The 15,247-nt window shown below is 35.8% G+C and overlaps 1 protein-coding gene across 1 annotated transcript; it reads left to right on the forward strand.

The window, feature by feature from the left end:
• Positions 1-7,713: 7,713 nt before the first annotated feature.
• Positions 7,714-8,814, forward strand: LOC133780406 (probable inactive purple acid phosphatase 29). Its single transcript, XM_062220172.1, has 3 exons — positions 7,714-8,084; positions 8,481-8,631; positions 8,723-8,814. Exons 1-3 carry the CDS (start codon positions 7,946-7,948, stop codon positions 8,790-8,792), a joined length of 360 nt encoding a protein of 119 aa, XP_062076156.1. The 5' UTR covers positions 7,714-7,945; the 3' UTR covers positions 8,793-8,814.
• Positions 8,815-15,247: the final 6,433 nt, after the last annotated feature.

Raw genomic sequence — 15,247 nt, forward strand, 5'->3', positions numbered from 1 at the left:
TTGTAGTTTCAAAATTGGAAGAATTAAGGAAGACTATGGATGATGAAGATGATTTACTGGTAGCCATGAGATATTATTTTCTTATACTTAGGTTTACCTCTAAGTTTGAGTTTCTATTCACTAATGAACAAAAGCATAAAATCTTAATGAATATTCCCTGAGGTAGTTTCGAGGCTCGTAGTAATGATTATTATGAAGAAATAGATGATGATATGTTAGATGAAGGGTTAGATGTAGAAAATCCTTATTTTTATAAATTTTACCCTAGATTATTTTTAGTATAGTTTCTTTATTTATTTTGAATTTGAGATTGTAATTAGTGAAAATCTTTTTCCAAATGAATAAAGTTGTTATTTTTTAATGACATGTATAAGTTTGTTTTTTTTACAATCATAATAAATTTATAATAACTTTAATAAATAATGACTGAGTTCGGTGAGGGTGGATACAAATCAATAGATCGAGTTCTGTATTAAGAGTTTAGGGGGCCATAGTAGTGGGAACGATTTTACTGATCCTTACCCTCCCTCAATATGGTTAACTTTGGAACAACAATGAGTTTCAAGCCTTAGAATTAAGTCATATAGGGTGGTTAGAAACAAACTTAGAAAATAATAAAGAAGGCTTACATAATTTTTCATAAGAAATCATAACTGATAGGTTTGGGTTATGTTTACTTAAAGTAAGTTTTGCCTTAGAACCAATTAGGGTAAGTTCTAACGTGTTTTCTCAACTGTTAGAACTTTGCTGAAGATGTCACTACGAAGGTCTACACGCACGAACGGAAATGCCTCCAGCACCACCAACGAGACTCATGAAGCCCCTCCAGTCCAAAGAAGGGAAATGGGTGCTACTAATGCTGCTGCCAATAAAAATGCACCACCTCCGGTGGGCAACATCGCTAAAATTATCCAGCTACGTTAATAAGTGGAAGAACTGCTGCAACAGCAATGACAACAGCCGTAGCTGCAACCTCAGCCTAAATCACAGCCGCAACCTCATTCGTAGTCTCAGCCAGCAGCTCAAGCACCCCAACAAGTAAGATATCCATATGGGGGATGGCCGATGGCAAACTACGCGCCTTATCCAGTTCAGTAGATAGAACCAATCTACGAGTGTTTCCATAAGCAGCACACTCCAAACTTCGAAGGGACAACCGACCCCTTTGAGGCGAAAGAATGGCTCAGGAATGTAGAGCCTATTCTAGCACACATGAACCTCGGCAATGCAGATCGCATATCCTGCATTTCGTCTCTTCTGAAAAAGGATGTTAGAATCTGGTGGGATTTGGTACAGCAAACTCATGATGTTGCCACCATGGCTTGGACTAGATTTGTGGAGTTATTTCACAAAAATTATTACAACTTGGTTGTTATTGCTACGAGGGTGGAAGAGTTTGCCAATCTGAAGAAGGAAATTTGACAGTAGTTGAGTACGCTCGACAGTTTGATCGTCTAGCCAAGTTTGCACCAGAGTTAGTTCCAACCGATTTTTTGAGGGTTACCAAATTCACCAGGGGACTCAGACCCAAGATTGAGCTAGGAGTCAAGCATGCAAACCCTGAAACCACTTCTTACGCCGATTCTCTAGAAACGGCTATAGAGGTGGAAAGGCTCCAAGCAAATGTTAGTAAGGAGGAGGGAAGCATGTCTAAACCCAAGCAGCAGAATCAGACTCAAAATGGTAGAAACAACAACAACCACCAACACAACATTAATGGGCAGAAAAGAAAGCATCCTGGTAGTAAGCAAGCCGACGGTGACAAAAGATCACGAAATAACAATGGAAATAATAGGTCGAGTTATGTAAAATACCCTCAGTGCTCCAAGTTCCAGAAGAGACATCCTAGGGAGTGTCATGAGAACACTAATGGTTGTTTCAATTATGGCCAAGATGGTCATCGAAAAAAGGAATGTCCGCAGCTCAAACCAGAAGAAAAGAGGGACAACAAGATGGTTCCAGCCAGAGTCTTTGCCTTGACCTTGGGAAGAGTCGAGGCTAGTAACAAAGTGGTCACAGGTAAACTTACTATCCTCAATAATATATGTTCAGTATTGTTTGATTTGGGAGAAACACACTCGTATATCTTGTTAGGAATGATAGAAAAATTAGACGAACCTTGTGAAAGATTTAGAACTAGGTTTGTTACGAAATTTCCTTTAGGCGAAGTAATTTTATCATCACGAATAGTACAAGGAGTACTGATCAAAATTGAGGAGACAGAACTAGAAGGTGACCTAATAGAGCTAGAGATCTAGGAATTTGACGTAATACTGGGCATGGATTGGCTAGCAAGACATGGCGCAACCATCGATTGTAGACGCAAGCAAGTGACGTTTGAAACTCCTGACGGTCAGAAACTATGCTTTATGGGAAAGGTTTTAGGACTACGAATACTGTATATCTCATCTTTTAAAGCTCAGAAGATGATAGAGAAAGGATGTCACACATTCTTACCAAGCATCATGGATGTGGCACAAGAAACGCCATTAAAGGTTGGAGACGTCTGCATTGTAAAGGAATTTTCAGAGATATTTCCTGACGACTTACCAGGGTTATGGCCTACTCGGGAAATTGACTTCACAATTGAACTAGTACCAGGAACCGAGCCTATCTCAAAGGCACCATACCAGATGGCACCAACTGAACTCAAGGAGTTGAAAATGTAGTTACAAGAACTCTTAGACTTAGGTTTCATCAGACCAAGCCATTCGCCATGGGGAGCACCAGTTCTATTTGTGATGAAAAAGGATTGAAGCATGCGGATGTGTATTGATTACCGCAAGCTGAACAAGGTGACAAACAAGTATCCACTACCCCAGATCTACGACTTATTTGATCAACTCGGAGGAGCCACCGTGTTTTCAAGGATTGATCTACGGTCCGGTTATCACTAGCTCAAGGTACGGGAAGAGGATATACCAAAGACAGATTTTAGAACTTGATATGGAAATTAGAGTTTCTAGATATGTCTTTTGGTCTTACCAATGCTCCAGTCGTATTTATGGACTTAATGAATCAGGTCTTTGAGGATTAGTTGGACAAATTCGTCGTAGTGTTCATTGACGATATTTTGGTATATTCCAAGGACGAAGTCGAGCACAAGGAACATTTAAGATTTACCATGCTACGAATAAAGGAGCATCAACATTATGCCAAGTTCAAGAGATGTAAAAATTAGCTATCACAAGTAGCGTTCCTCAGCCATATAGTATCCAGGGATGGAGTTGCAGTATACCCAACTAAGGTGGAGGCTGTGAAGGATTGGCCAAGACCTAAGAATGCGTTAGAGGTTAAAAGTTTTCTTGGGCTAGCAGGTTATTATTAGAGATTTGTAGAAGTCTTTTCTAAGAAAGCCACTTCGCTTACCAACCTAATCCGAAAACAGCAAAAGTTCAACTAGACAGATAGATGTCAAGAGAGCTTCTAATTACTTAAGGATAAATTATGCTCAGCACCAGTACTTTGTGTACCGACACCCAACAACAAGTTTGTAGTATATTGTGATACGTCGAAGCAAGGTTTGGGTTGTGTGCTGATGCAAAATGACAAAGTGATTGCCTACGCCTAAAGGCAGGTGAAGGAATACGAGCAATGATATCCAACACACAATATGGAGATGGCAGCAGTGGTATTCGCATTGAAAATCAGGTGCCACTATCTTTATGGAGAACGGTGTGAGATTTATACAGACCACAAGAGTTTAAAATATTTCTTCACATAGAAAGAGCTCAACAAGTGGTAACACAGGTGGTTAGAACTAGTACAGGATTATGACTGTGAAATCCTATACCACCCATGAAAAGCAACTATAGTTGCAGATACGTAAAGCCGGAAGAGTTATGGAAATCTAGCAGCATTATCCGGAATAGAAAAGCCGCTTTCAGCAAGAGCTGATTAATGTCGGAATAGAACTAGTCATTTGTCAATTGGCTAACTTGTCCATTCAGTCAAGTCTATTAGAAGATATACAGATCGGACAAGGGCACGATGACACGTTAGTATGACATATGGCTGCAGTCGAAGAAGGGAAGACTACAGATTTCTCCATATCAGGACAAGGGTTCTTGAGATATAAAGGACGAGTATGCCTGGCAAATGATTATGAAATTAAGATGAAGATTTTAGAAGAGGCACACACTACCCAATACTCAGTTCACCTGGGGTCGACCAAGATGACTCATGACCTTAAGGCACTATATTGGTTACCGGGAATGAAGAAAGACGTAGCAGAATATGTGTCCAAATGCCTAGTATGCTAACAAGTGAAAGGGGAACATCAGCAACCTTCAGGCTTATTGCAACCGCTTAGTATTCCATAATGGAAGTGGGAAGACATAACCATGGACTTCGTGATAGGATTAGCACGAACAAATACGCAACACGACTCGACTTGGGTTTAGGTAGATAGACTCACCAAGTCAGCTCACTTCCTGCTTGTCAAGACTACATACACTCCATACCAGTGCGTAGACATTTATGATCTAGAAATTGTACGACTGCATGGAATCCCTAAGACCATAGTATCTGATAGAGGATCGGTGTTTACATCGAGATTTTGGGGAGCTTGCAGCAAGCCATGGGTACCAAGCTAAGTCTTAGTATGACATTTCATCCTCAGACCAATGGTCAGTCCAAGCATACCATACATATTTTAAAAGATATGTGGCGCGCTTATGTACTAGACTTCGGAGGATCGCGGAGTAAGTATTTTCCACTTATAGAGTTCTCTTACAATAATAGCTATGAAGCAAAAATCGGTATGGCACCCTATGAGTTACTTTATGGAAGGTAGTGTCGATCACCGTTACATTGGGACAAGGTAGGAGAAAGACAACTTCTTGGACCTGAAGTTGTAGAGAGGCTCAAGACGCAGTGGAACTGATTAGAAAATGTATGCTCGCTGATCAGAGTTGACAAAATAGTTATGTGGATGCCAAGCAGCGAGATGTGGAACTAAAAGTCGGAGATCAAGTATTCTTAGAAATATCTCCTATGAAGGGAGTGAAGCGGTTTGGGAAGAAAGGAAAACTTAGTCCCTTTGTTCATAGGTCCTTTTGAGATATTGGACAAGGTGGGAACAATAGCATATAGATTTGCCCTACCGCCAGCTCTAGCAGATAGCCACAATGTATTTCACATCTCGATGCTGCATAGATATGTGTCAGACCCATCTCACGTTCTCAAGTATGATATGTTAGCATTTTAGAAAGACCTAAGTTATGAGGAACGGCCAGCTAGCATCCTAGAGAAGGGGATGAAGTAATTAGGGTATAAGAGTATTCTGATAGTCAAGGTCTTATGGAGTAATAGTACAGAACGGGAGGCAACGTGAGAGTCGGAGGAAGACATCCGACCATGGTATCTAGAATAGTATGGTAAGTAAAATTATGAGGATGAAATTTCTCTAAAGGGGGACTATGTGGCATACTTGGAGATGATGTAGCAACAAGAAGGGAGTAAGACTAGACTGGTCAAAACCATATAGTGGAGGGAAGGTTTTATTTTTAAAATTTAAGATGAATAGTGTGGAGAAAATCAAGAAGGGAGTTGGGGTTTGAAGCCTATAAATAGAGACTTACCCTTCACCATTTTTCTCACACTCAGAAACCTCTCATATCAAAATCCACAGTCCCAAAAGATCTCTCCATTTTGCCACAAAAATTCTACATAGCCATAGCTGAAACACTAGTCATTTTAGTGCTTGGGATCTTTTTCTTCTATTTTCTTGATTTTACCTTAAAGACTATTGCTTTTCTAAACCCTATTATAGCCGAAATATTGAACCCCCACTACACCAAATACCTCTTTTTATAATACATAATTATAAGCTAATTGGAAAAGTATTATAATAGGTATAAAGTTAAAATGGAGGGAAACCAAAAAAAATGCCTGGGTAAAGTTATAATGGAGGGAAACAAAAAAAAAAGCTCAATTAATGTATTTCTCGTCCATCGTTTCTCTAAACCCTCACCTCTCTCTGAACCCTCCATCATTTCTCTCAACTTTCCCTTTCTCAATCGATTATCTTTAGCAAATTTCCCTCTCTCACTCGATTGCAGTCATCCATCAACAGCTCCATCGGCAGTTTGACCCATTTCCCCCTCTCTCGATAATGTGCGAGGACTCTCTTCATCTTTGGTGACGAACTTCCACTCTATTCCATCGAAAAATTTCATCTCGACAGTCGTTCACCATGTTCCAGCCCTCCATCGATAACTTTCTTCTCAACCCCTAACTCAAGGACACGAGACGAGTCTCACAGTTCATTGAAACCGTAAGGTAAATGTCTTAAATTGTTTAGATTAGATTTTGAAATAATTTTGATTGTCAAATTATATACATTTCTGGTTTTTATTTCATAAAGAATCTGTATAATATCTTGTTATTAGCTTATTGAGGTTTTTATTTCAATCTTAGTATAACGTTTGTGGTGTTGTTAATAGCTGCAGTGTCGTTGCTTTCGACAGTTGTTTTAGCTGCCCAACATAACAATACCCATCAGCAAAAGAAGCTCAGATTTGGGTCCAATGGTGAGTTTAAGATACGACAAGTGGACTTTTAGTGGTGGAAATTTACATTGAACAATACCCATCAACCGACTTATTTACATTGAAAAGCACAGGTGGAAATTTAGAAGACTCTGACTTGGGGATAAGCAAAAGGGGTCTAAAACAGCTGCATGAGATGTTTAATTCAGAAGAAGCAGTGCCAGAAAACCCAAAGGTTGCAGACGAAAGGACGATAAAAGGCCAAAGCTTATCTGTAGCAGAAGAGAGTGGACAAAATTTTGATAGTGTTTCGCAGATATCAACTGGAAGCCAGAAGCTGAAAAACTAGGTCCTATTTGAGTTTGAACGGGCATCAAAAGGTGAAACTGAGGTTCAAACTTTAAAGAAAACTTTGGCAAAGGTGCAAGCTGAAAAGGATACTCTCCTTTTTCAATATCAGCAAAGTGTAGAGAAGTTATCTAATATGGATAGAGAACTTAAGCATGCACAAAAAGATGTTGGCCTGCTAGATGAATGAGAAAGCAAAGCTGAAATCGAAATCAAAATATTGAAGGAATCCCTTTCAGAACTAGAAGCTAAGAGAGATGCTGGTCTTCTTCAATTCAATCAGTGTTTAGAGAAGATATCTAGCCTAGAGAATCTGTTATCTCACGCACAAGAGGAAGGAAAGGGGAAAAATGAACAAGCTCTAAGAGCAGAAGCTGAATGTCAGAATCTTAACCAAGAACTTTGTAGATTAGAGGCTGAGAAAGAAGCTGGGCTTGTTCAATACAAATATTGTCTTAAGAAAATTTCTATTTTGGAATTTAAACTATCACTTGTTGAGGAAAATGCCAGGTTACTTAATGAGCAAATTGAAAGAGCAGAAGCTGAAGTTGAAGCACTAAAGAAAGCTGTCGCTGGGCTGAATGCTGAGAAAGAAGTTGCAACACTTCAATACAAGCAGTGCTAGGAGATCATTACTATGATGGAAGCTAAAATTTCTCAAACTCAAGTGAATGTAGAACACTTGAATGATGAAATTTTAATGGGAGCTGCTAGATTGAAAAGTGCTGAAGAACAGTGTGTTCAGTTGGACAGATCAAACCAAACTCTGTAATCAGAGGCAGATAATTTGTTGCAGAAGATATCTAGGAAAGACCAACAACTTACAGAAAAAAATGATAAATTAAATAAATTTCATACCCTAATGGAAGAGGAGCACTCAAGGTTTCTACAAGTTGAAGCAACGCTCCAAGCTCTGCAGAAGTTACATTCTGAATCTCAAGAGGACCAAAGAGCCTTGGCATTGGAACTGAAGAACGGGCTCCAAATGTTGAATGACCTGGAGATGCGCCAACATGGCATGGAAGACAAACTGCAACGAGTTAAAGAAGAAAACATGAATATCTCTGAACTCAACCTTTCAAGCAACATATCACAGAAGAATCTTGATGCACTTTGGTGATGGAAAGTCCACTCCTTGTCTTGATGTGCTCCCAAGACAGGAGAAGGGTTGCTCTGATCTCAACACCTTAGCCTTCATCCACCGCATGATCCTTGCCGAGAAACCCAATCTCATCGTTTTCACTGGTAATATTCTTTTTTCCTTCTTTGTTTCTTTTTCACTGACTTGGTATCCTTAAGTTGGGGTTGTTTTTCTTTCTATAATTATTAGCAAAGTGATTTGTCTACTTTACAAATTTTTTGAATAGGGTTTGTATTTGATAGTGAGATTTTTAGCGAATAGAACTTGCTTTGCTAGCCATGAAAATTGACAACCCAGTTTTGAAAATAACATGTACATGATAATAGCTAGTTGGGTTGTTCAGTCCGTGACTGTAAGTTTGTACCTTGTGCTAGTTTGTTTTCTTAGAATTAATTATGTTTTAGCGTTACTCTGTTAATACCCAGTTGCCCAATCGACTCAATCTCTTTTAACTGCCACTTGATCTTAATTTGGGGACCTATTTTTATATTGTCCAACAGGGGATAATATATTCGGATTTGATGCCACTGATGCTGCTAAGTCTCTAAATGCTGTGTTTGCCCCTGCAATAGCATCCAACATCCCATTCTCAAAGTGCCTCTTCACTCCAGCCATCACACATTCTCTATTGGAGTCTCTGAAATGGATTGGGTAAAATCTATCTCTTTGTTACGTATTTGAAATTAGGGTCTATTTATTTATTTGGAATAGAGGGTTTATTTATGTATTCTTTCAATTTCAGCTTTTTTCTATGCTCCCAAACAACACAATCTCTCTCCTTCTCTCCTTCGTTACTTTACTCCATTGGATGATTTTGCTGAGGCCAGGGAATTGTGTCGCCAGAGGTAATGTTTTGATTGATTTCTCACTCTTCATTCTCTCCTTTAGAAAGAAAAGAAAGGAAAATTATTGCTTTGTGAAGTGTTGGATTTGTTATACTGGCTCTTTGTGCTTAGAGATTCGATTTTCGTGTTTTGCTGTTTTGGATGTCGATGTGCTCGAAGTTGCGATTGATGTTTCATTTTTGTTGTTTATTGGTGGAAGTTTGAAGCTTTATTTAGGTAGTTGAGGGTTGGCATTATGTGAGAGGTTGAGTGTAATGACCCAACTACTCTAGACTTTTGGACCATTAATGAAACTATGCATACAAATCCTTACTAAAACTTACATTTGCGAAAATACCATAATTTTATTAGAAAACTTATAGAAATAAGAGTTACTTACATAAATACCAAGAAGGATATGGGATCCCATTGTTTGAAAAACAAAACATAACATGATTTATAAAGTAAAGGGATTACATAGTAAGTGCGGAAAATACATATAAAGACCATAAACAAATGACTACATCCTCGAAATCGAACTCTCAACTCCTTGACTCCATTCATCATCGATACACAATCTCCAAGCATCCACGAACCTTACCGCCACTAATAGCTATTTTCCTGCACATTAAACAAAAAGGAATGAGCCTAATGCCCAGCAAGGAAAAATCTAACACATACTTCACATACATAAATTTCATAATAAACATAAAGACATATCATAACACTTATTACATACACATACTATAATGGCCATTATTACTTGGGGTCCCATAGACTAAACAAGTCATATGCCCATGAGATTAGTGGGGTCCTACTAGCTAAGTAGGTCATATGCCCATAATCTTTTTGGGGTCTTGTTAGTCATATGGGTCATATGCCCAAGCCTACAAACATACATATCATAACACTTATCATAACACTTATCATAACATAAGAAACATAAGATAACATATAGAACATATAACATATGCATTTCTATCCTATTTTCCTTACCAAAGTTATCGGGATATGTGGACAGCGTTGGGACTTTGGAACACTCCTAATAACCATTATGAAAAAGAGTGAGTCTAATGAAGAAAAAGAGATGAAAAGGAATGGGAAGACTAAACCATTGAGAAACATACTTACCGAAACTTATGTGCTCAAGAACTTAGATTTCCTAACCAAAATAAGAATGAGGTTAGAAGACTGAGTAGAAGGCTATGAGAAAGAAAATAACATAAAACCAATGAACTAGAGTTTTGGGTTACCTTAAAGACTTGTAAGACCAATCTACACCACAACCGAAATACTATAGAACCTTACTTCCCAAAAGTGTTTGATAAGCTTATGAGGATCAAGCTTATGATTTCCCCAAACCAGGTGTTTACACTCTCATACTCACTTAGCACTTGCAGCCTCTGAACTTAGAGCAAAAGATGAATAATGGCTAGGTACTAGGTCCTATTTATAGAGTTTAGGAATGAAAGGATTTTAATTTTACTTGAATAAAAATAATAGCTTTTTAGGTGAAAATAATTTGAATAATCATTCAGCAGAGGCTGAAGACTCGTTCAAAAAGATGCTGGACTTATCAAAGGTTGAATGGCTGAATGGAAAATGATTTCAAAACGTTTCAAAATACACTGAAGGAGGCGATATATCGCCCCCTGTAGGTGATATATCGCCTGGGCCAGTATGCCCGAGGCAGTCGTGCATCGTCTCGTGTTTTCCGTATCTACGTGCTGCGATATATCGCACCCTATAGCTGCGATATATCGGCACACGCTGATTAATTAAACACGAAATTACACATTTTTAGCTAAGTTTGAATGGAGTAAACAGCCTTGACTAAGCCCTCAACGTATTCAAAGCTGCTGACTGACCTTATAGCATTCAAACTTTTACCCTTATTAAATTAAATCCTCAAAATACTTAATCCTTAATCACCCATTCATAACATGTGCTTAAAATCCTATTGGTCCTTATCTAAACCTTATAGTATAATAAATATTATCCTTAATATCAGTCATATAATCAAACCTTAGGTTAACATTAATATTCTTAAACTATAGGTTAAACTTAGAAAATCTATAAGTACTACTATGAGTGTCCAAATAATTACCGGTCTGAACCAAAAATCCACAGTTACAAAGATAATACTATAAATACTATAATACTACTATCTAACTAGCTAAGTAAAGTTCTTGGACTCTACATTGAGATCTGGTGATTCATTATTAATTGAATCTTTTGGTAGCTACTTATGGTCTTTGAATCTGTATGTATTGGTTTTGCTACTCGCATTTTGTTGATTTTTCTTAGATCAAATTCAGTTGGGATTTTAATTTTGGTTAGGTCCTTTGTAGTTATTGTTAGTTTTTACGGATAGTTTACTCATATATGTCGTAATCTAAGCTGAAGTTTTTAAATTGGATTTATTAACCTGTTATCATTATTATGATTTTATATATAAATGTTTACCAAGTCATTACTAGAATTCTCTTATCAGACTCAGCCAAAACTCAACTAAGATCAGATGAGTTTCTAAAATACAATAGAGAAGGAGAGTTGTGAGACATTGTGGTGTTGGAGTGTAAGCAGGTTAACTTGATATATATATATATATATATCTTGTAAACTTGATGATGATAGTGAAGGCTATCAGTGATCTAGTTTTGGATGAACCATGCCAGTGATCTAGTTTTGGTAGAAGAGAATGAAGAGACGAAATCTGAATAATTTGTACTGTATATATTTACACGCACTACAAATTTATATTCTCTTTCAGGTCTTGAGAATAAAATTAATAACTTAAGACTATTTTTTATGAGAGAAAATGAATGTTGGAAAGATAAATACAGATTGAATGTGTAAATCACATGCTAGAACAGTTAAATTTTATATATATAAATTTAGGATGTAACTCTATATTGACCTCTCTCTTTTGTTTTTGTTATTTTTTTGGATCAAAACTAAGTAAACTCAAGATCGGTTGTGCTACAATATGACATAAGAAATTTAGAAAAACATATATTAGAATAAGCAATAAATGATAGAGATGAATGCCACAATGATAAGTTTCTTTTCCCTGTTTGAGGGATAACATCATAACATTATTTCTCATTCCTCATGTGTTGGTATAAGAAAGTATAATCTGTGTATATAGTCTTCTTGTTTTCCAAGTTTTAGACCACATGGCCCTAGCCATTTGCTTTCTTATATAACTGAACTATTCACGAAAAATATCATCAAATCATTTTCTTTCTTATGCTATAAATGTTAAATTTTAGTGATTCTGTTTTTATATGAGTTGCATGACATAAATTTGTTTCAATGTTTCTGGTTTTAAAGAATTGTCCATCTAAGCATTACACACTCTAATATCAATACCTCATGATTAGCACTATCTGCAACTTTTGAGGCTTAAATTATACTTGAAAGTTATATTTGTTATATTACAGCTTTATTTAAACTAAAGAAAGTAGATTCATATTGTTTTAGCTTAAGTTGATAGTTTCTAGTTATCCATTCAAATATACTTGAAAGATACATGGGTGATGTTTCCTTTGAACGGGACCAAAGAGAGAAAATGCACAAGTTTATTAGCTTCATAAAGCTTCTATTTCTCCACAAAGCAACAACGCTTTGTTTATATTCCCATCTGAGTAATGATTAGTAGTATTAGTATGTATTGCTGCTAAAAATCTTTACATTTTCTTTGCCATGGTTATTATTAGTACGTTCTCAATTATTAAAACATTAAAAATCTTCATATGAGGGCTCTTGCCAATTTGGTGAGACTGCTTTATGAACTGAAAAAATATCAATACCTCATGATAAGCACTACTTGCAACTTTTGAGGCTTAGAAATACTTGAAAGATATATTTGTGATATTACTGCTATACTTATACTAGAGAAAGTAGATTCATATTGTTTTATGCATAATTTTCTGAAATATATGAATATTGCATCTGGTCTGGGATTTCTTTTTCTTCTGTTGTTATAGATTAAGCCTTTTAGATGTGTATATATATTTAGGAAATATGAATATTGCACATGCTCTTGTATTGCTGGTATGTTTTATTTATTAGATTTTTGTTTTATGAAGTATTCATGGTTCCATACTGTTAGTTAATATTGTTAGTCATGGGTTTCTGTTAATTAGTTACTGCTATTATTTTGTTAGTTGTTCTAACTGTATTTTAGTAACTAACTTCTCTTGCCTTACTCTTGGCTCTCGTTGTACATCTCTACAATGTATAAATAAAAGTCCTTTAGCTCTTTTAATCATATTGATCAAGAGCTTCTTTCTCTAGTTACTTTCTAAACATTCACACACTAGTTTTTGTGATTTTTTTTTCTCTTTTTTCATGTGTTGCGGGTATTTTTTCTTAATATGAATACTGGATATGCTCTGAGATATATACATATATATACATATTTTCTCTTTTTATGGATCATGGGTAGTTAATACTTAAAAGGGTATATATCTTATGATTTTTCTCTTTTATAATTTATGGATTATGGACACTTTTATTTTTAATTTATTCCAACCTAGTCTATTCTTGTGTGCATACCCAAAGAAACAAGAGAAAGGTTATCTTGAACCATGGCTAGCTTATTGCTTGTCAGGATTATTGGGGCTGAACATTCAAAGATGCAACTGGTAAAAATTCCTTGATAGATTTATTGCTCCTTATAGTTTTTGCTTCAAAAGTGTTGAGGTGTATTAAATAGACAATAATAAGTATGCATTAAACAAAATTTTGCTTATTATATGTATTGAAACATGTATATATTGAATGTTATGCATCAAATTATATATTCCATATCTTCTTTGGAAATTCAATCAAGCATTATAGAATAACTAGATAAAACAAATTGGATTTCCCAAGAATTTAAGTGAACCATTTTAGATGGTTGATACATGTATGAATATATATATGTATGTATGTGATGGAGAGATGACCCGGGTTATAATTTTCTCAATGAAGGTAGAACTTTTGTCACTGTTGTTCCTGGGAAAGAGGTGTTATAGCTCATTCAGAATGTGTTTACGAGTTAAGTCTTAGTCTTTAGAGGGGTTTGTCACAAAGATACTGTTTATGCTATTGTAAATCATCATTTTGGCGATTAAGCAACTAGTTCAAAGCAGTAGGTTTTCACCCTCTTTTATTTATTAAAATATGGAAATACTTACACAACAGTCAATGAGAATGGAGTAAAAAATTTTAAGGTTCTTATACAACAAATCATAAAAAAGGTCGGTCAAGAGAGTAAACGAAATGAATTCTAAAGTTTACTTTATAGCCTTCAGGCCTTGCTTCATCATCTTTTAAATTAATAGCTGATTAAAACTAAGGCCAACAGTTTGTTTTCTAATTCCCTTATACAATATTTTTATACTGTATTCATTATGGCTTCTTTCAGGACCTAGAAGGTTAGGAGTCAGTTAAGGCATTTTCTGCGATAGACAAAGCATGATATAAGTTTGAGGTCTAACATCTATAGCTGTTTCTTCTAAATAATTGACTGATTGCATTAGATGAGTTTGGTATAGTTTGTGCAATATGTTTATTGTAGCCAGATTATTCTTATTGTTGTTGTTTGCATCAACTTGTCTATCAGTCATTAAATGCATATTGTGAGCATTGCCAATAAACAATATTTGCTTCAATATTTCTTTGGTGTATGCTTCTGTGTTGCTGAAATAGAAATTGTGACCCCCTGTGTTTGATGTGGTCACTTGAGCAAAAAAACAAAAACTATATTTTTACCACAACCATCTTCTAGAATGTTAAAAGTCATTACCATATCTTCTCTTAAATTTATTAAGGGCTTGAAGTCACTGAGTATATTATAAGCAACAAGATTTCTGCTCACAATTCTCTTTTCTTTATTCACTGTTATGAAATTATAATGTAAACTAGTTAATACACCTTGCAAGGTACTTAGGAATAACAATATCTCTGATTCAATTCCACCAAATATTGGAGAATACCAAAACTTGACTTAGTTGTAAGTTTTGATTATATCAATGGAGCTAACTTTTTAAGCTGTTTTTTTTACTCCAATAGTTGGTATATTGTAATTTCACTTTAGAACATTTTTTTTGAACTATATATATATATATATAAAGTGAGAGAAAGTTCTGCATTTGGGAAAAATAGAGAACAGAGCATAATGTATTGTATATGGTGTTGCACAGGAGGCATTGAAGTGTTTCTAGGTTCAAAATGTGGTGGATGACACAGAGAATGGAAAGCTTTTCAGAAAGAAGAAACAAGTGTTTTTACAATTTTAATGAAAATGTCTGGTAATAACTAGTAGATATTTTTATGGGATTTTTCTTGGCATTCTTTTTTTTATGAACGTGAAGATTGGAAAATTCAAGGTGTTGGACTATATATATAAATATATATATTATATTGATATTTTGTATATGTGTGGGGTCCAA

This window comes from Humulus lupulus, chromosome 5 (genome assembly GCF_963169125.1).
Source record: "Humulus lupulus chromosome 5, drHumLupu1.1, whole genome shotgun sequence".
NCBI lineage: Eukaryota > Viridiplantae > Streptophyta > Magnoliopsida > Rosales > Cannabaceae > Humulus > Humulus lupulus.

What these genes read in the sequence shown, in the direction of transcription:
- LOC133780406 (XM_062220172.1), top strand. Translation starts at nt 7,946, where the DNA reads ATGCACTTTGGTGATGGAAAGTCCACTCCTTGTCTTGATGTGCTCCCA. An exon ending in CAATCTCATCGTTTTCACTG is followed by an intron (nt 8,085 to 8,480) that starts GTAATATTCTTT and finishes ATTGTCCAACAG; the next exon opens with GGGATAATATATTCGGATTT. An exon ending in GAGTCTCTGAAATGGATTGG is followed by an intron (nt 8,632 to 8,722) that starts GTAAAATCTATC and finishes TTTCAATTTCAG; the next exon opens with CTTTTTTCTATGCTCCCAAA.